Raw genomic sequence first — 17,952 nt, 5'->3', positions numbered from 1 at the left:
TAGCCCGCGGCGATGGTAAGTTCAATACGGACGGATCCGACTAAGCTTTGAAAAGTATGTAGTAGTATGTACTTCGTAGATGGATGGATGATGATTCTCAGGTTCATGCCTATGTTCTACCAGCCCGTCACTCTCGGCCAGACATCAATTACGGTCGACCCATCGCCATCTTGGCTGGAATCCACCACCAGATACCATCCATACAAAGCACCCGTCACGCACGCATGGTTGGGAAAGATCCTCACGGATTGCCCAATGCTGAGTGGAAGCTCTGATTTATCATTCTCGTCGTCCCAACTGATTATCGCATGCTCCTGACTAATACGCTGCACGATCAGTCGGGAAGAGCCCGACTCCCTTCTCCACGCACTAATGACCCCCCAGCCGGAATACGACGCACACGGCTCTCTGCCCAGAGCCAAGGACCCTGCCGCCACCAGGGCCTCAGGACACGATCGCTCTCCACCATTGTACACACTGCACACCTCGGCGACTACGGAAATGCCAATCTCTCTCTCAGCATCTTGTGTCCGGTGTACGTTGGTTCCCAGTTGCTGCATATCGAGAAACGGGTACACGCCCGCATGCAACTCCACCTTGACCTTTGCAGCGAGATCGGGACCCGGATCTTGGAGCAGTGTCTTCAGACCTTTTGCCCCAGCGCTGAGGGAATCTTGCAGGAGGTGCTGCGAGGAGACCACCTGCGGTGTCGCTCCAACACTAATGACTAACTCCCTGTCGGTGGGGAGCAGGTGGAGATTTTGCTTCAGAGCTTCCTGGCAGCTGGAAATTTCTTGGTTCAGATAGCCCATTAACTCCTCCGGTGTGGTTCCCGAGTAGCTCAAGCTGTTGTGGGAATACAGCCCCAGCAGCGAGGCGTGGCCCTGCCTCTCCGCGGCGGCCACCTTCTCAAGCAGCCCGTGTTTATTCAGCATGTTGGGCGGTAGTCCGGCTCGGTGGTACCCTGAATCAACCTTGAGAAAGATACAGGCGGCGAATCCAGTAATTCGGTGAAAGGCCTCCAGTAGGTCCACCTGATCTGGGTGGTCAATCATGACGGAGATGCTCTTCTCACCCAGGCGGCGGGCGACCGAGGCTAGACGGGTGACCTGTGAGGGCACGAGGGGGATGCCATAGAGAACATTGACGGAACGTCCTGCACTCTGGAACTCTTTCAGGAGGGGCACGAGCATTTCCCCCTCGAGGACGGTCGAAATGACTAGGTTGACCTCTCGGCTTTCCTCCCCCACTTGTAGGCGAGTGGCTTGCAGGGTCTGACGATCTTCATTTAGACTGCTGGAAAAAACTATGGGGTCCGGAAAATGTGACTCACTTTATGGGTCTTGACGTGAGCGCGAAGTCCAACATCCAGCGCCTTGGCCGCCTTCAGCATCGCCTGGCAATGTCGTTTGATGATGGCCACATCCAGAATGACGGCCGGTTTGGGCACATCGTTCACATCCTTGCCAACATAGAACTGTTTGAGGTCATCGGTCGAGGGAAGCGGTCTGGCAGGGCAAGGTGTGAGATCCATGATTGACTGATTCTCGGGATGAGATGAGTGAGACCTTTGGTTCGATGAGAAGAGGTTGTTTCCAGGGCTGTTGTTTTATAGACCCAGACTCGCTGCCGTGCACTAGATCGGGTATGTGGGCCTATGTCGCTAGATGACGTTGGCTGCACTCTTCGATGTGCTTGCTCCTCGACCGGGCAAATTGATTCGCTCACATACGCAGTACTCCGTCTCTGACATGCATCAAGGCAGAACTCTGCTCACTTATGTCATCTTACTATTTTCTTGCGGTTTCGCATCCGACTGAGGAGTACTCAAGAAATATATTCCGCGAAGGTAGCGTAATTCAAGCTGAGATCTTTTGGTGGGCCCGCCTGCTGTTGGTCAACCAATTTTCGCCCCGTCGGTCGGCTTCTTCTATTCTTCTTGTTTTCCACGTCTCCATATTTCATAGTACCATCTCAATTTTGAAAGTTGACGGCTCTTTTCCATTTATCTCGCTTTCTCCAGCAGTTCGTCTAGTAATCTCTCCATGTGCATGAGGGAGAAATGGTGAAAACAGAAAAAAAAAAAACATACAACAGAAGGGATTCGCTGGTGGTCACCCACCCAACTACTAACCTCCCGGCGTGTGGCTTGAGTACGGCTGAGCGGACGGGAAGCCCTATTTTCCACACCCTGTGGTCGTATGTGATAGTTCGTTTGCTTCTGATCATGATGATTTTTGGCATTAGTGACCGCTTTGGGAAAGCTAAGTTCACTCACAAGCCGCAGGTTGATTCCGGGATGGAAAGGCTACTCGGAATGCGATTGAATGAAGTGACACAAGATATCTCCAAGCGAGACATCTGACTCCGCCCGTAAATACATGTGAGCAAACTAGCATCGCGAATCAAGGCCAGTACTAATAGGTAATTCCATTTTTTACTGCATGGAAACTTCAAAATAGCACTCGCACTTTTGGACCCATCTCTGAGACCGTAAGTTCTTCTATTGGGATGTGCTGGAAAGGCTTTCTTCAGGTAAAAAAGTTCCATGATGCCAAGCAGAGAGACTTAAGGGGCAGCAAGGGACCTTGCTTGTGGTGCGACAGGCCCTCGAACATTTGTTAGGTTCTATATACGATCTCTATGTTCTTGCCTAAGTGGGTGCGTTCACGTTGAGTCCCTGCACCGGAGCTGCGAGGGTAGTTCCTCGAGTCATATCTGTGTCATCGAAGTCGACTAGCTTGCGCTCGAAACTCTCAGATCGAGCCAGAAGTCCAGAGGCACGTGTTCTCAATTCGTCATTCTGATCAAAAGGGATATGGATCTCACCCTTCTTGATTCTGGAGTTGCTTGGCTGCGGTGACAATGAAGGGGCTTAGGTCAGTGTGAGCTTTTATCGCTGGGAATATGATAATAGTATCAGTCTTTGTTGAACTGAGACTGGTAGAGGGATTGCCAGTGACTGGCTTCTGTAGTGAATGAAAATCTTGGGCGATGAGATGCCTACCGTTTAAATCTCCACACATGCCCTTACTTCCGCAGGGCGGCGATAGGTTTTGTACAGCTTGATGTTGTTATAAAACCGGTACGTATCACCAAATCAGCCTAGCTAGCTCAATCGGCAGAGCGTGAGACTCTTAATCTCAAGGTTGCGGGTTCAACCCCCGCGTTGGGCTTTTCATTTCGCTTTTTGTTCTTCTAGTCGGTGGTTCGAGCCCTGGTTCCACCATGCCCGACCACCTTGATATTAGCCAGCCTACAGTTCATTAGGTAGCATCATTATCTTATCACATCTCTAATCGACAGGTCAAGCAAAGTGGCTTCCATTGTGATATTGCCAAACAAAGAGCGACATATGCGAGCGATCTGCTTTAAGTTGACGCCCCCATGATGCAAGAAGTCGTACATTTGAGCGTTCCAAAAAGAGTAAGACAAAATAAACTCCTTCCCAACTCATGACGGTTCCCAGCCTGGATCTGATCTGAAGGAAAACCCAATCTAGACCAAATGATAGTCAATGCGTTTTCGCTGTCGTTGCAGCGGTGTATCGGATGTACGAAACATTATTTTCTTCGCTTCCCGGCCCCATACAGGCACGACTGGGAGGCGGATTTTTGAGTCCCTGGAGATGAGGCTCGAACTACAAATGGTTTCAGACTTTACAGGTATGCACGCCGATGGCAAAAATGACGAATGATTTGCATTTCTGGACGTGAAAGCATAGCCCGTAAACAGTCGTCGACGTATTTCGTCGGCTCTTCAGCTGGTGTGTATGGGAGTGTGTTTGAATGCCAGAAAAGAAGATAGAAGTTGAGACTGACCTGAGGCCTGGTAAGTGACCTCCACGACTCATTAAGGAAGTCTTTCCGCTTGCATCTTTCGTCTCTGCCAAGCCACGTATCGCCACAGCCTGTCATGATCCATCTGTTAGCGTCTTCGAATCCATGTGGCAGGGATAGGCTTCCCCCACGAATCTCAAGTCCCACTATGCTCGCTTCAATCATAGCCCGGAGATCCACATACTCCGAGCTTAATGCTTCTCTTACGTTCTGGAAGGACTGCCGGCGCAGTGCCAGTATGCCGAGAAAGCGAGAATAAGATCAAAAATGGTCAAGCGGACGATGCGCAAAGGATTCCCCATCAGAGTTTTCATCTTCGACGTCGGAGTCGCTATCTTGGCAATGGCAGTAGTGGTTGTTGCTGTTGATGTTGTCGACAGCGGGATCGCGATCTCGGTGGTGGTGGTGGCTGTAACTGAGGTCGCCCTGTTAGCCTCTCCCTTCAGTTCCCTCCCGGTCTCCCCCTTCCTCTTTCCCCTCGCTCTTTTCTTCTACTTCTTCTTCCTGGCTGACTTCAGGCGCTGGTCGAAAGTGGACAATGAAGTCTCGCTCCCAGACAGACAGGGAAGCCCCTGCCCCAACCCCCCTCTTGTTCTGAGTTGTTCTCATCACTGTCAGCTTCAGGATCGTTGTTTGTGTCGTGTTCATCGTCGTAGTGATTGTCATCCTCATCATCATCGTCGTCGCTTTCAGTCCAAGTGTATCGGTCTCCCTGGTATGTTCGGAAAAAGACAGGTAGGGTTGTACCGATCCGGTGCGTTTGCAATGCGGGGCTCACCCGATTAATGGGTCCTCCTCCCTGGCGGATGGCTTCGTCCAGGTCGAGATCATCCTGGTGCTCGACCAGAATGGGGAAAAGTGGGGCGCACATCTTAGGCTTTGGACAAATGTGTCGAAGAGAGTAAGTTGGTCGGATGGTTGTAGAGGGTTAGAGTCGTGGTGGCGGGAGAGGACGGTTAGAGATATTAGTTGTAGAAAGAAGATTAAGGTAGAGATCAGCGACTCAAAGAGAGGGGAAGATGAACGGGTAAGTCTAGAGAGACCGATGGTTGGAGAGAACTTGATGTGTCAGTGTCTGCGGTGATGAAGATGTGGTAACTAACACCCACCCGAGGGTACTGCAAGTGATGTACCTTCATGCGTTATCATGGGTTCCGTTCCTGTCACCGGCGGATGATGTCTTCGTGAGGGTAGGCAATGTCGGCAAAATGACATCGTACGAACAACGGCTTGTCGACTCCTGCTACCATGCTCTGTGGCCCCTGCGGTCAACATGATCTGGACATGAGACGGAAAATAACACATACAGCATGCCATAGATAAGGCAGCTGCACCAGTCACCCATTAATTGCGCAGACAGTCAGGCAGGCATAGGCCAGTATGTATATCCGGTTGGGAAATCACAAAGTAGGGACCCTCTCAGTACTTTCGCCGCCTGTTCCCTGCTCGTCGCAACTTTTTTCTTTCCTTGCCGGGGCAACTGCTGCTCAAGAATCTCGCACACTGACGTGACGTTTGCACGCCGTAGCCGCCAACATCACAAGTTACGCCTCCGACTTGTGACGGACTGGAGACTAAGACTGCGTCTTGTACTGAAAAGTCTATGGATGTGTGACTGCTCGCCTTGCGTCAGCTTATCATTCGCTCGGCTGGCAGTTCTGGCTCAATGGGCTGCTGCTGCTGCTTCCAAACTAGGGGTCGTGAGTTTGAACTTGGATGTACAGGGAGCATCTGCTCATATGCTGCGGTGTTTGCGCTCGACAAATTGTCGTTGTGATTCCTGTGGTTTGATGTCGGCTTGATCGCAAGACTCTAGGACAACACTATGCTGACCCTCGGTGCTCGTAAACTGCTTCTCCGTTCGATGGAAGCGCTAGGGTGTCTAGCTCATGAGTGGCAATGATCTGATTGGTATCATGATTCACAAGTTTTATTTTTCTTTCTGGTTAAAAGGCCCTGATATTAGCATAATGGCGACAGAAACGCATGTTATACGTGGACCAATCCTGGCTTTTAAGACTAGATTTGAAATCTTATAGCCTGAAGTTCTAAAGGTGTACACAAAGTGGCAAGGGGAAAAGTTCAGGTACTGCCTATGTCTTTCTCCTCTGCTCCCTCACTGGCGCCCTTCAGGAGTTTTATCCAGCAATGCTTGTTTCAGCCGCTAGAGGTGACAGGTGACAGATGACACTGATGATACTTGTACGCAGAGTAGCTAAATCTATCATTACCTAATTTGATTCCATGCCCTGCGGTGAGAACATTGCGCGCTAGCCAGTGCCAGTAGTGATAGCTAGTAGTAGTACGTACCCTTTCCGAAGTAGCATAAGACGCCTGCTAAGAATGTTTGCGCATCACATTACTAACTTATGGCATTTGCATATTCGATCAACCTGGACTCTGCCGGTTCCGTGCTACTCCGTATACGACCGTGACTGACATCGAGTTCTATTCAGGACATTGATCGGCACTTGTAACGATCTTAGTACATCCACTGCGCGAAAATTCACCTGCTGCACCAGTGGACGAAGCTGGCTTGGGTAAAGTTGGTTACTAACATTTCCGAGACACGATTCTCATCGCAACAGTTGATGCCGGATGAGAATTAGGATGCTCGCTCCGCCTACCGCAGGGCTTTACCAGTGCTTTCGGCACCATGCTAAATAGACTACTATACTTACTCATGAACCAAGCTGCCGCGGCGCTCGAGAGCCTTGTCCACAAACGATGATTGTCAGCGACGTGGACGCATGGGCGCATGGACACCCACCTTGGTGAGCCTTGGACATTGATCATCTGCATTCAGACGCCTTTTGGCAGGGCCAATTACAGGCTAGTCGCTCGATAACTTCAGGATCGTGCACCTCAATCGCAAGAACTATGCTACATCATGACCAGGTTGGAACCACTTAAAAACATGCTAGTTATAGGATCACCAGTCCAACGGCAGAGAAATCCCTGTCAGCTTGTTCCTATGTCCAACTATGTCCGAGCGGTCCTCCACTGATGAGATTCGATGCACGAGTCAATCTCTGGGAGCCATTTTTCTAGCAAGCAATGAAGCAAGAATTCAGGCACCAAGGCAAGGACTCCCCACCGAGACTGCGCCGATCCCTGCCCACACAGGTTTAAAGCCAATCACACTTTGCATTGGTGCGGCACTAGCGTGCTTGATATAAATTACCGTTTTCCCCACCAGCGTTTAGGGCTCATTGTTCCTCCGGCCTAGAACTTGCGGGCCCGCTCCGCATACGAAAGTTGCATATCCGGAGATTGTCTTCTGGTGCTGTGTTTAGGGTCAACGTAGCAGACGATCGTTCAGGCATCGACCTGGATCAAGAAGCCCAAGATGAGACGGGCGTATGTAATACTGCTTGAGGCCCGTGTTGGAGCGATTAAGCATTGCAGGGCCTACAGTCACAGACTGACTGGCAGTGAACCTTGATCAGTGACGCCCATACCTACCCATCGACCGGTCGGCCGAGAAGCCCAATGGCGAGTTCAGGTGGGGTCTGCCAGCCGCTAGCGCGGATTTTAAACTCATTAGAGTATATTTGTCCGGGGATCCACGGGTTCTGAACTTCTGACCTGACAATTTCACCAGCATCTTTTTGGCGCGGAGAGAGAGGGAGAGAGAAAGAGAGGGGAAGAAGGCGGAAACTTCGAGGACCCACCCACTCCGTGCACTCCAAAGTCTCCGACGACCAGCGAAGCCCTATTATCTATCTGTTCGTCTATCTAGTGTCCTCGACACGGGACCATGATCGCGACTGCAGAATCAGGGGTCTTCCCGTGTGAATTGTTGGCGAAGGCAAGAAATTCATAATCATAATCTATCTATTAGAGTTTACCTGTGTGACGACCCTCGCTCACTTTTCCTGACGGGGCTAAGTAAAGGTAGAAACTGTGGTCAGACCGTCTCATTGACACTGACTTTTGTCACCACGTGGATTCCCTCGGGAAACATAATGCGCTCCTGCGACTCGTTGGCGGTCTCGGCGTCCGCGCGGCTGCTGCTACTGCTGTGGCCGTGCACTGGGTTAAGCTTGATGCTCATCGAGGGGCCGTGGTAGGTGCGCCGCGACGAGGTACCGTACATTTTAGACGGACCGGCCGAGTCGCTGTCGCTCGAAAGGCCGAGGAGGCGCTGCAGAACGGGGAACCGATGCGTGATGAGGGTCTTGAAGCTGGGGATGCAGGCGATGAAGATAGCGACGGCGACCTCGACGCAGGACCAAAGCTCGGTGTTGACCATTGACCCTGCGCAGCAGACATTAGCATACACAATAGGGATTGATCTGAGGCAAGATATCAAAGCCATACAGGTGTGATCCACCGCAAAGGAGTTCATGTAGGAGACCCGGATGATGCTCGTGACGCATACCCTGTGGACAGCGAACATTAGTCACACGTTCCTCTCGCGTGAAACCGGAGGCGGAGGGGGTTCTGTACAAAAGACCAAGACTGAACATCACCACCAACCCCATGCGTTTGCCCTTGGTCATCTTCAATTGCCACAACTTGGGGATCGGCATGATGAAAATGGCCAGGTCCGTGGCCAGCTTGATGGCGAAATTCGAGTAGTACAGCGCCGTCATGTCCACACACCAGCCCTCAACGAGGCCTGTGGCATCCCATGCCTTGTGCACGGGGATGCACTGAAAGATCACGACAAAGGTCTCAGCGATGGTCTCGCCAAGCAGGATCGCCAGCAGGCACCAGCAGGCAATTCGGAACTTCTTGCCGGGAAAAATCTGGAGATAGAGGACACAGAAGGAGATCTTGATGGCGCCGAGGGCGAGGACGTAGGTGAGCATGGTGACGAAGTCGAGCTGGTTGGATCATTCCGGGCGCGAATTAGCCGGACGGTTGGATTATCTTTCCCTTGGGATTGAGTAAATGATACCTTCAAAAACATGGCCCGGTCGCTGAAGCTTGACACCGTGCCAATGTGCTTCCCGAAACCGTATCGGGTCACTGTGGAAAGGCACAGAATGGTCAGGATGCAATTTCGCTCGCGATTGGAATTCTTCTCGTATGGCCACTTACTCCACATTGTTGTAAAGCATAAGGCGAAGGTAAATACCTGGATCAGTGGCATCGCATCAGTTTCCAGCCATGAGTTGAGATTGGATGCGCAACACGACCGCACCATCGTCTTCAACATACCCAACTAGTTATGCACAGCACATCATCTAAGTTGATCCCCGTAAGGTACCGAAGACGAACAAACAACCGCACCAGCAGTCCAGCCGTTGCAAACACGAGTAAGATTACATTGCACGCAATGATGCCCGGAATGCGGGACTGCGCAAGGTAGGCAATTCGCTCGGGCGAAAGGTCTCTCTTCCAAGCCTCTTCCATGGGGGGCGGCAAGACCGGCTAACCGTCTGGAAAAGAAAGAGAGAGAGAGACCAAAGAAGAGGGAAGAAAGTTCCAACGAAGGAATACGCAAGTAGGATTACATTTGCAAAAGGAAAAAGAATTGAATTCTGAGGGCGCGAACCAGCAGGCGAACGGAAGGGAGGTAGGCCGGGGTCGGGGACGGCAGCATCATGAGACGACGAATCCGTATATATGAGCCTGGCTTTCTCTCTCTGGCATCTAAACTTGCAGAGTTCGAGCCCCCGGCTCTGTTTCAGCCTGTCAGGGGGTTGGGAGGCGCATTCATCGACACGTGGAATCTCCCACCTGTGGTGTCACATCTGCACAGGGCGCCAGTGTCAGCACAGGCTTTGCAGTTTGCCTCAACTCCCCCTTTAGACCGATGTTCAGAGACTTTAATTTACCTCGAGTACATCTCATGAACCATGATTCGTCAAGTGGGATAAGATCCCAATCGTGATTCCAACGGACGGTTTTGTTTGTACCCACGTCTCCCCACCGCCGGGGTCCACTGCGTTTCACACCACAATCGGATTTTTGCAGGCTAACTTATTGTGGAAGCAATTATTCACAACTTAAACACCTTACGTACCTGGCCGGGAAACCGGTTGGCATCGCCTGATCTAGTTTCCCGGGCAATTTCTACGATTGATTGTTGCCAAAGCTCGTCATGAAGATCCAAAATGCTAAATCTGGACATGAGGCCTGTAGGAGAAGCTTAGAAGGGTTGGGAGCATGCTTACTAATTTGCTGTGAATGCCAAGTGTGTTGATTCCAGCGATTTGTGCAATTTCAGGCTCTCTGTCTTCAAACCCTTGAATGCTCTATACGTGTGGTAATTGCCAGCTTTGTCAAAGTCTTCCTTGGCTGAGCATAGGGCCGCCATGCCAGCTAACTACCCAAGAGGTGATGGCTATCAGTTTGTCCGCTCGGGCAAGGTTCCGACCATCTCGTATTCAGTTATGTGTTTCACCATCACGAGGCCAACATACCTTGTGTTCATATTCCTAAACCAAGGACGCCCCCTGCTAGTCATGGACAGAGACATCTGTCTCCTCTGCCGCAAATTGGGGGGCACAAATGCCGAGCGCCAAGACTGAGAGTCTGGTGCGGTGGAACTTGATCAAGGTAGAGATTGCTGAACTCAAGCATGCTTATTTCGAGAAACTTACCTATACTCACTCGCATGTCGCCACCTAGACTTCCATTGAGTGAAGAGAAAGGAACAATGCTTTCTACAGTTCATATATCGGTTACGCCGGTTAGGCCTGCTTCGTTGCAGCTGCCGGTTCCTCTCTGGCGGAAGGGATCCAACAGCAACAGATAAGCTATTGGACGTGGCTTAAGCCTAAGTATTCGAACTTCTAGTGTATACGTGGGCTACAGAATGAAGGGACGAAATTCCAAAATGGTCTTCCAGAACCTGCTTGGTATTGTTGGAAGCAGTGTGGAGCGGGTATGGGAACCATGGACTACTAGGTAATCCGCGGTGACTGCACTAGCAATTTGCTTGACTGGGCTACCTCGACATCGCCACGAGACATTCTGCTCTAGCCAATGAAGTTTTCTTCTGATCTCATAGCTAGCGATACTTGTCCTTTCAATCGCTCCAATCTACGAAGACATGTCCAGTCTCTCAAAGACACCAATGCCATGACCTGCGAAATATCGGCTTCCGCTTGACCGCTCGCCTGGCGAAAGCTTTCATCATCCACTTGTTCACCAGTGAGTATCTTCATCCGCTCACGTAGCTCATCATCGACCATCAATTCGAACAGTCCCTTGTCCACCACCCTTCCAGCAGACAGGAACGAGTCGCGCATTTCTGCGCGGATTCGCGTGCGCATTTCAAGCCGGCAGCGCTCGGTAAGAAGGGTGCTCGTGACCATCGAGTCGTAGGGGCCTTCATAGTGCGGCCAGGCCCGGAGTTCCTGTATAGCTTGCCAGCGCAGGCTCAGGTCTTGACAGCAGTCAGCGATGATGTATAGCGGCAAGATCACACCGGAGTCAACCATCACCGTGGGCTTGTCGGGAAACTGCGCAATAATCTTTCGGGCCAGCGACAGCATGGCTGCATATTCGGCTGTGAACGCTGTGATCTGATCTGGCTGGTGTAGGATCAGCGAGGTTCGAAGACCAACGGAAAAGGCCATCAGATGCAGTCGAATCAGGTCAGTGCCGCGTTGTTCTTTCGGAGAGAGGGCTGCATATCTCAGGTCGCAGAAGTCAGAGAAGGATTGCTTGGCGTGTTGAACTTCGGATAGCAGATGAGTCTTTGTGGCATGCAGGACCTGATAATGAGCGAAAACCTCATCCGCCGACGCATTCCAACACCGCTTGAAGAACCGATAGATGGCATTCTCGAGGGGCTGCAGGGCCAAGCGTCGGTCGTCGACACTTTCGCTGGGCAAGTTGCTGTGATCACGGCGGCTGAGATGCCCCGGTCCTGGGTGGTTGGCCCAAAGCTGTGGGCGGTTATGAGCACTGAGATGCGTGGTCTGAGTTTCAAGCTGCGCGAAAGCTGTGATGAGGTGTGGATCGATTGCAGCACGGCCGGGAGAGGTGCACGGGAGGGAACGGCAACCGCTAATTTCCAGCTCGCTGAAAACTCGCAAGCCAGCATGAAGATGTTGGAATGCAGTTTCATAGTCCCGTTGAACCAGATTCAGATAGACGAAGAGGAGACAGCAGAGAAGCATCACTTGCCGCATCTGCGGATCCTGAGTGTTGCGGCGACGGAGCAGTTCGAAGGCGCGGGCGGATTCTTCTAGCGCATAGAAATACCAAACGCCCCTTTGCCTTGCTCCGGTAGGTGCAAGATTTATTCCTTGGAAAACAACGTCCTGATGAGCGGCCCCAAGGGCGATTACCGCGTGGCAGACTGCAGGCTCCAGATTCGCCATCTGAAAGACGAACTGCTCCCATAGATGGGTGTCATAGTAGCCCGTAGCATCTGGAATCGTGCGATTGCAGAAAAACGACAAACAGCGACGCTCATCTGAAGTGGCGGCCCAGCGAATATGGGCGCTGACAGGCGGAGAAGTCAAGAGAAAGCGGTTCTTCTTGGGCCTGGCTGACATGGGCAGGCGGTACAATTCATAACCATCGCAAAGTCTCCCGGTGGATGTACAGTTGCGACACTTCTCGGGCGACTCATCGCATTTGATCCGTCGAATTCTGCATGTACGACACCCAGTTCTTGATCGGATGCCCCTGGCATGGCGTTTTCTTGCAGGCGGTGCGGACATGCTTTGTTGTTAGGGGAGGTAGGATTATGTGGCAGGGAATCGATCTGAACGGGTCTCAGCGTTTGATGAGGAGAAGGAGAATTCCCACGTCATCTGACTAGGAAGAAGTAGGCACCTTTAAGACTTCGCGTAAATGTGCAGCCATTAGCGTCAGGCTAATACAGTACGGGTGCGGAGTAGATTAGCACGCATTCGAAGTTGGGGGTACACTGCCAAGAGCTTTCCGATGCCAGGTATGCTAGACACTAGAATGGGCTGTGACGCAGCAGGTCTGTTCATGGACAAGCTCATATCCGCAGATCGAGTGGTTGCAAAGGTATGAATAGCGTTTCATGAAGATAGAAGCCTCTTGTTTTCGAAGATGTCGTCCTGACTTCTTCAATAATGGTTGAGGGCGGGGGGCATTTCTCCCTTCGCGATTATGACGCCTACCGGGAATTTTAAGCCTTTTTTATCGAAACTAGGTCGAGTTCATCAAGATGAAGCGAGCCTTATCCAAGAGGCTAGTTGAAAAGCATTATGAAGTGCCTCAAAAGTGCTGCGGGTGAGAGACATTGAATTCCTGACACTCTATGGTACTATGAAAGGCGGACGCGGCGGTAGATTGACCGCCTATTATTTTTACTCTGGCCTCAGGCAACAAATTTAACGGTGGGAGTTTCCCTTGTCGTCCAAGATCTTACCCAACTCCTCTGCTTGGACTTTCAACAATCCATCATCATCCATTCATTGCACAGACGGGCATTTTCCATTCTAGCCCGATATCCCTCTCTCAACTTCATGTATCAACCTCAACAGCGAAGAATGCTCTTTGGTCTGTGCGCCAAATGCGCAAATCGGCCGTTTCCGATCCTACTCCATGCATGAAAGTTTCTAGCTGGCTGCGCTAACTACGTGCCTGTCTCTCCGAGGATACCCGCCCCTTTTGGAAACAATACGGTTCATGCATGCGATCATACCCTTGTTTCAGCCTTACGAGTCTGACACTCACAAAATTGTCAGTCGAAGCAGTCATCGGAGGACAAAAGTATGGCACGATCCGCATCCAGTTGTGACTATGAACCACTTGCAAAGGTGATTCAAGGTCAGAGTTGTCATATGCACCAAGTATCACCCGAAGACACTATCCGCAAATCATCAATGATTGTACCGCGTACAATCTTAGGTCCGAGGGATTATTCCTGCTTTCGTTGGTCTGCCACGCCATATCTCGTATTTGGTACCTTGAGAGTAATCAACGAGCCCCAAATCACTTGATTGGTCAAAAACAACACCTAGGATAAACGTACTATCACGCAACACCGCAGTCGCGGGATGCGTCGTGGATCCAGCCGCACGGCTGAGAGCGCGTCCTCTAAGCATGGAAGCATCCATGTCTCCAGAGCCCTGGCATTCGGTGTGGGGGAGCGGGTCATCGGAACACAACTCACGATAAGGCTCTGGGTCCAGATCTCGGGTTTGTTTACTGTAGGTCCATTTTCAGGTGCGGAGAAGCAGCCACGAGGCGCTGTGAGTATTGGGCCCCGTAATATTTGTGGTAAGTTATGTATCTTGACTCCGTAGATCTCTCGGACAGTGACTCTGTACTGCGGTTTTCTCTTCTCTACAAATCTACCCACAATCTGACAGGCACGACCGACAGCACCCAAGTTTTCAAGGTCCGTTTCTCGTGTCATTATCAGAGCGCTTTACCCCTGGGCGGGTCCAGGACATCGCGCGGAAGACTGTGCACGCCCAGAGAATTATAGAAAAGAACGTCAGCCTTGTATCATGCACCAACACGGAGAAAGACCCTGCAGCCCCGCCGTGACCAATTACCGCCAGAATTGCATCACACAGATCGGCAATTATAATTTGGTGGCATTAGGCATCTGCACGCGCTAAAATGTAAATGGGTCTCTCAAGTCAACTCTCAAGCAGAAGTTTGCATTTGCAACCGATTGAACATACAGGTCACCATACTGGTCAAAGTAGGCACCTGTTGAAGTCTCCTGTGCCAGGCCATGCAACTCGCAAAGAATTCAATGGTCTTGGGCCGCTGCCTGATGTCATCGAAACATGGAGGAAGCTCTCGAGGGAAGCCCGAACCTCACTGCCACCCCCTCTCCGGCAGCTTGACACATACAATGCAAAGTCCTTGCGCTTGACTTCAGAACCGCGGCGGTGCTGCTTGGTACCCCTCTTGCTTTCTGAATTATACGTAAGCGGGTCGCGAAGATCTGGTGTCATGTCTGCCACACTCCACACTTACACTGGAATCTGGATCAACTGATCCGAGGGCACAGTTAGGGGTTCCACCTTGACCCTCTCACAGACGAAATCCGGAATTCTGAGCGCATTCCTGGCTATACTCGTCTCTCTAGCCGGCAGCCTGTTTTGGAGTACACTTAGCTTCGCTCTTCATCAGGCTGGGACCACAGCTCCAGATCAGCAGAGTGATGCTCTTTCCCACCAACGTCAGGTCATCTTGCGCAACAAAAGGCGCAGCGCGGCAGCTTGGGTTTTGCTCTCGCTACCATTCGAGTCCGGCCGAATTGCGTCAAAGCTCAGGGCTGTTGGACGATCTCTGCTACTGGCAGTGCTACCAATTCTGGTTCTCATTCTATTTGGTGTGTCTGGTCTTTTCACACATTACATCACCAAGACAGCTGGCCAGTCCACCCTCATCATAGGCCCGGCTGTGGAGGTTATTGGTTCAACGCCACCGATCTGAGTATAAGTAATACCAAGAGTCTGCAGGACACCTATGATGCTGCCACATATGTCCGCCGGTGCTACCACGAAAATGCAAGCGAGTTGGACTGCAGCACCTACGTCCGCCCAAATATACCGTTTTACTATAAATGCCAATGCATCCTGTCCATACTCTACCGACCTATGCGCGTACAACGGCCACTCCGCTATGCAGATGGACACGGAACTCCTTGATACCCTTGAGGACTTTGGCATCAACGCACCCCCACAAAACCGAATCAAGTATCGGCGAGTTACTACGTGTGCCCCGGTAAAGCATGGGTCCGGCCTGGGGGTGGATCAGAATGACTCAACATGGGGACAAGTCGTGTACATCCAGGGAGTAGATGAATCTGCCAGATTGGCAATAGCGTAGAATCCAGGTGACTGCTCGCACGTGACGGTAGTTATCTCATCCAAAGGGGCAATTGGTTTGAGGAGCTGCCAGCGAGCTGGAGCAAATGCAAGGTACTAATGGGTGCAGTGTGCAGATCAGACTGGTTGGTTCATCAACCGCTGCCGGGATTATATCACCGCATCCCTGGCCCGGACGCTGGTTGGTGACTGGCTCGTATTCATCGAAGCATCTCGTTCAGAGAACAGTTACGAGCACGACTTCCGCCCCACCCTTTTCACTTGCACAGTTATTAGGAACTGTTAGACCGCCCAGACCGAACCTTTCAACAAAACTCCGATCGCTGTGGATAGAATTTGAAGTTGCGATTGACCTCATGACCTTTTACGCACGAGCCCGAAGGCAGAAGCACCTGAGCATCCATGACCCGACGGTGCGGCCGCTGCGCTTGGCGGTATTGAGGGCGGCCGGAATCAACCTCCTGGTGCTGCAGCTGCTGTTCCTCGGTCTCTTCTGCTATCTCTTTGGTTCTCTTTTTCAAGAGACCACTCATGTGCATAATCTAAATGTGGTCTTCGTGGACTACGACGGAGGCGCGATTGGAGAGGCCATTCGTGCTGCATACCAGCAGCTTCGAACGCCGGGATTCCCAACCCTAACCGAGCATTCAGCGCGGCAGTACCCCGATCTCAGGGCCATCACCTCCACTGTCTGCCACATTCAATACTGGGGAGGCCTTTACATTACCCCCAATGCCTCAAACCAGCTGGCCGCCGCATTAACGAGCGGGGCGGACTACAACCCCGATGACTTGCTTGGCTTGGTCTGGAACGAAGCGCGCTACTCCACCATCGTCGACTCAGCTGTCGCTGGCAGCATGCAATCCCTCTCCGAGACTGCCCGCCTCGCCTACACACTCAACGCCACCCAGATGCTCCCAGGTCTCACTACCAACATCACCTCAACACTCGGCATCCTCGCCTCACCCTGGACGCTCGCCTCCACGAATCTTCAGCCAACTACCCAAGGCTCGCGCCTCGTCTACAACACCCTTGTGGTCATCCTGATCATGATTCAAGAATTTTTCTACTTGGGGTACATCAACAGCGTCTACCAACATTTCCGTCTCTACACAACCGTGGCTCCCCACCGCATCGCCATCATTCGCCAATTGCTGGCAGGCACATACACCCTGCTGGGCTCCCTCTCCACAGCCGGCGCCATCTGGGCCTTCCGGTTTGGTTGGCACGTGTCTGGGGGACAATTCGTCCTCACCTGGCTGGTGCTGTGGCTGTTTGCGCACCTCAACTTCCTGGTGCTGGACGTCTTTACCATCTGGATTCCGCTGCCGTTCGTGCCTATGGCGCTCATCTCCTGGATCGTGCTGAATGTGACGTCGATCTTGCTGCCGTTCGAGCTGGTCCCCGCATTCTATCGCTGGGGGTATGCTCTTCCTACGCACGCGGTCTTTCAGGTGCTGATAGATATCTGGTCGCGTGGATGCAACCCCCAGCTTGGATATGCGTTGCCCGTGCTGTTTGCGTTTGAGATCGTGGGGTTGGCGTTGAGCACGGTTGGAGTGTATCGACGGGCGCATTATGCAATACTTACGAAGGAGGCTGAAGAGAGGGGGTGGCAGGAAAAGCTGGCTGCTGCGGTCATGGCAGCGACGCAAGGGGAAGACAAGGGCTCAATGTCGGACAATGGACAGCCATCACCGGTAGCAGTATCAGGGGGTCCAGCGACGGGGTCCACGATAGCTCACGGGGAGAACGTTGATGTGGGACCAGACGAGACTGTGGCGGCGTCAATCTCTAGGCAACAGGATGAAAAAGCAGAGCGGCTGGGCCAGCTCGCCCGGGAATTATCCCAGGTGGAGAGGTCGACAACCCGGAAGCAGAATCCGGGGCCGTGCTTTGATCTGCCGTTTACTGAATGAGCCCTCAAGGTAAATCAGTGGCTGCTCAGACCCTTGCTGCGCGTGCCCAGGAAGGAGGTATGTGATTGTGCAATCTATCCTCATTCCATTATGCAGCGGGCAAAGAAAAAGAGCTTCTGGATAGCAACTTTTGTTTGGCACTGCCTTCTAGACAGGCTCATCTTCACCTGTTCACGATCCAAATACTAGTCGGAAGTTACCAGGGCAGCAAGAAGATCCTAGCGTCGTACAATGGGCGAGAAGAGACAAGCCGGTTGGAGGTAGCTCAACCCGTCTCTGATGTGGTATTTGGTATTGTGTCTGACGAGATTTCTTGCAGAGCGATATCGTACAAGGTAGGCCCAGCGCACAAATTCATCAGTGAGTGTTCAGTGCCACTGCACTGGCCATGCTGGCTTAGTTGGTGACTTGTGGCCTTCTTTTTCTTTTTCTCTCTTTTTTTTTTTTTTTTTT

At 51.8% G+C, this 17,952-nt stretch overlaps 6 protein-coding genes and 1 non-coding gene across 7 annotated transcripts; 3 read left to right on the top strand and 4 right to left on the bottom strand.

Moving 5' to 3' along the window:
• Positions 1-116: 116 nt before the first annotated feature.
• On the bottom strand, positions 117-1,564 carry BP01DRAFT_315254 (uncharacterized protein; the record flags this gene model as incomplete). The annotated part of the gene is made up of 2 exons (XM_025572556.1): positions 1,334-1,564; positions 117-1,274 (listed from the first exon to the last, which is right to left on the bottom strand). The coding sequence occupies exons 1-2, from the start codon at positions 1,532-1,534 to the stop codon at positions 117-119; spliced, it is 1,359 nt and encodes a 452-aa protein (XP_025433151.1). The 5' UTR covers positions 1,535-1,564.
• Positions 1,565-3,103: 1,539 nt separating this feature from the next.
• Positions 3,104-3,176, top strand: BP01DRAFT_t88. The gene has a single exon. It is a non-coding gene; the product is annotated as a tRNA-Lys (tRNA).
• An 866-nt stretch (positions 3,177-4,042) lies between these two features.
• Positions 4,043-4,710, bottom strand: BP01DRAFT_381009 (uncharacterized protein; the record flags this gene model as incomplete). Its single annotated transcript, XM_025577276.1, has 2 exons — positions 4,043-4,254; positions 4,452-4,710. 2 exons carry the CDS (start codon positions 4,708-4,710, stop codon positions 4,043-4,045), a joined length of 471 nt encoding a protein of 156 aa, XP_025433150.1.
• A 3,039-nt stretch (positions 4,711-7,749) lies between these two features.
• BP01DRAFT_422013 (uncharacterized protein) lies at positions 7,750-9,220 on the bottom strand (the record flags this gene model as incomplete). Its single annotated transcript, XM_025579544.1, has 6 exons — positions 9,009-9,220; positions 8,889-8,925; positions 8,746-8,816; positions 8,292-8,671; positions 8,163-8,224; positions 7,750-8,099 (listed from the first exon to the last, which is right to left on the bottom strand). Exons 1-6 carry the CDS (start codon positions 9,201-9,203, stop codon positions 7,750-7,752), a joined length of 1,095 nt encoding a protein of 364 aa, XP_025433149.1. The 5' UTR covers positions 9,204-9,220.
• Positions 9,221-11,086: 1,866 nt separating this feature from the next.
• BP01DRAFT_261331 (Zn(II)2Cys6 transcription factor) lies at positions 11,087-12,460 on the bottom strand (the record flags this gene model as incomplete). Its single annotated transcript, XM_025571300.1, has 1 exon — positions 11,087-12,460. A coding segment is annotated over one exon (1,374 nt), but the record flags the coding sequence as incomplete, so codon positions are not given.
• A 2,773-nt stretch (positions 12,461-15,233) lies between these two features.
• Positions 15,234-15,581, top strand: BP01DRAFT_381006 (uncharacterized protein; the record flags this gene model as incomplete). Its single annotated transcript, XM_025577275.1, has 1 exon — positions 15,234-15,581. The coding sequence occupies one exon, from the start codon at positions 15,234-15,236 to the stop codon at positions 15,579-15,581; it is 348 nt and encodes a 115-aa protein (XP_025433147.1).
• Positions 15,582-15,936: 355 nt separating this feature from the next.
• On the top strand, positions 15,937-17,499 carry BP01DRAFT_411222 (SNG1 family protein; the record flags this gene model as incomplete). The annotated part of the gene is made up of 2 exons (XM_025578915.1): positions 15,937-17,334; positions 17,413-17,499. 2 exons carry the CDS (start codon positions 15,937-15,939, stop codon positions 17,497-17,499), a joined length of 1,485 nt encoding a protein of 494 aa, XP_025433146.1.
• Between the last annotated feature and the right edge of the window lie 453 nt (positions 17,500-17,952).

This window comes from Aspergillus saccharolyticus, assembly GCF_003184585.1.
Source record: "Aspergillus saccharolyticus JOP 1030-1 unplaced genomic scaffold BP01scaffold_8, whole genome shotgun sequence".
NCBI lineage: Eukaryota > Fungi > Ascomycota > Eurotiomycetes > Eurotiales > Aspergillaceae > Aspergillus > Aspergillus saccharolyticus.
This window is presented reverse-complemented; position numbering and strand designations above follow the sequence as displayed.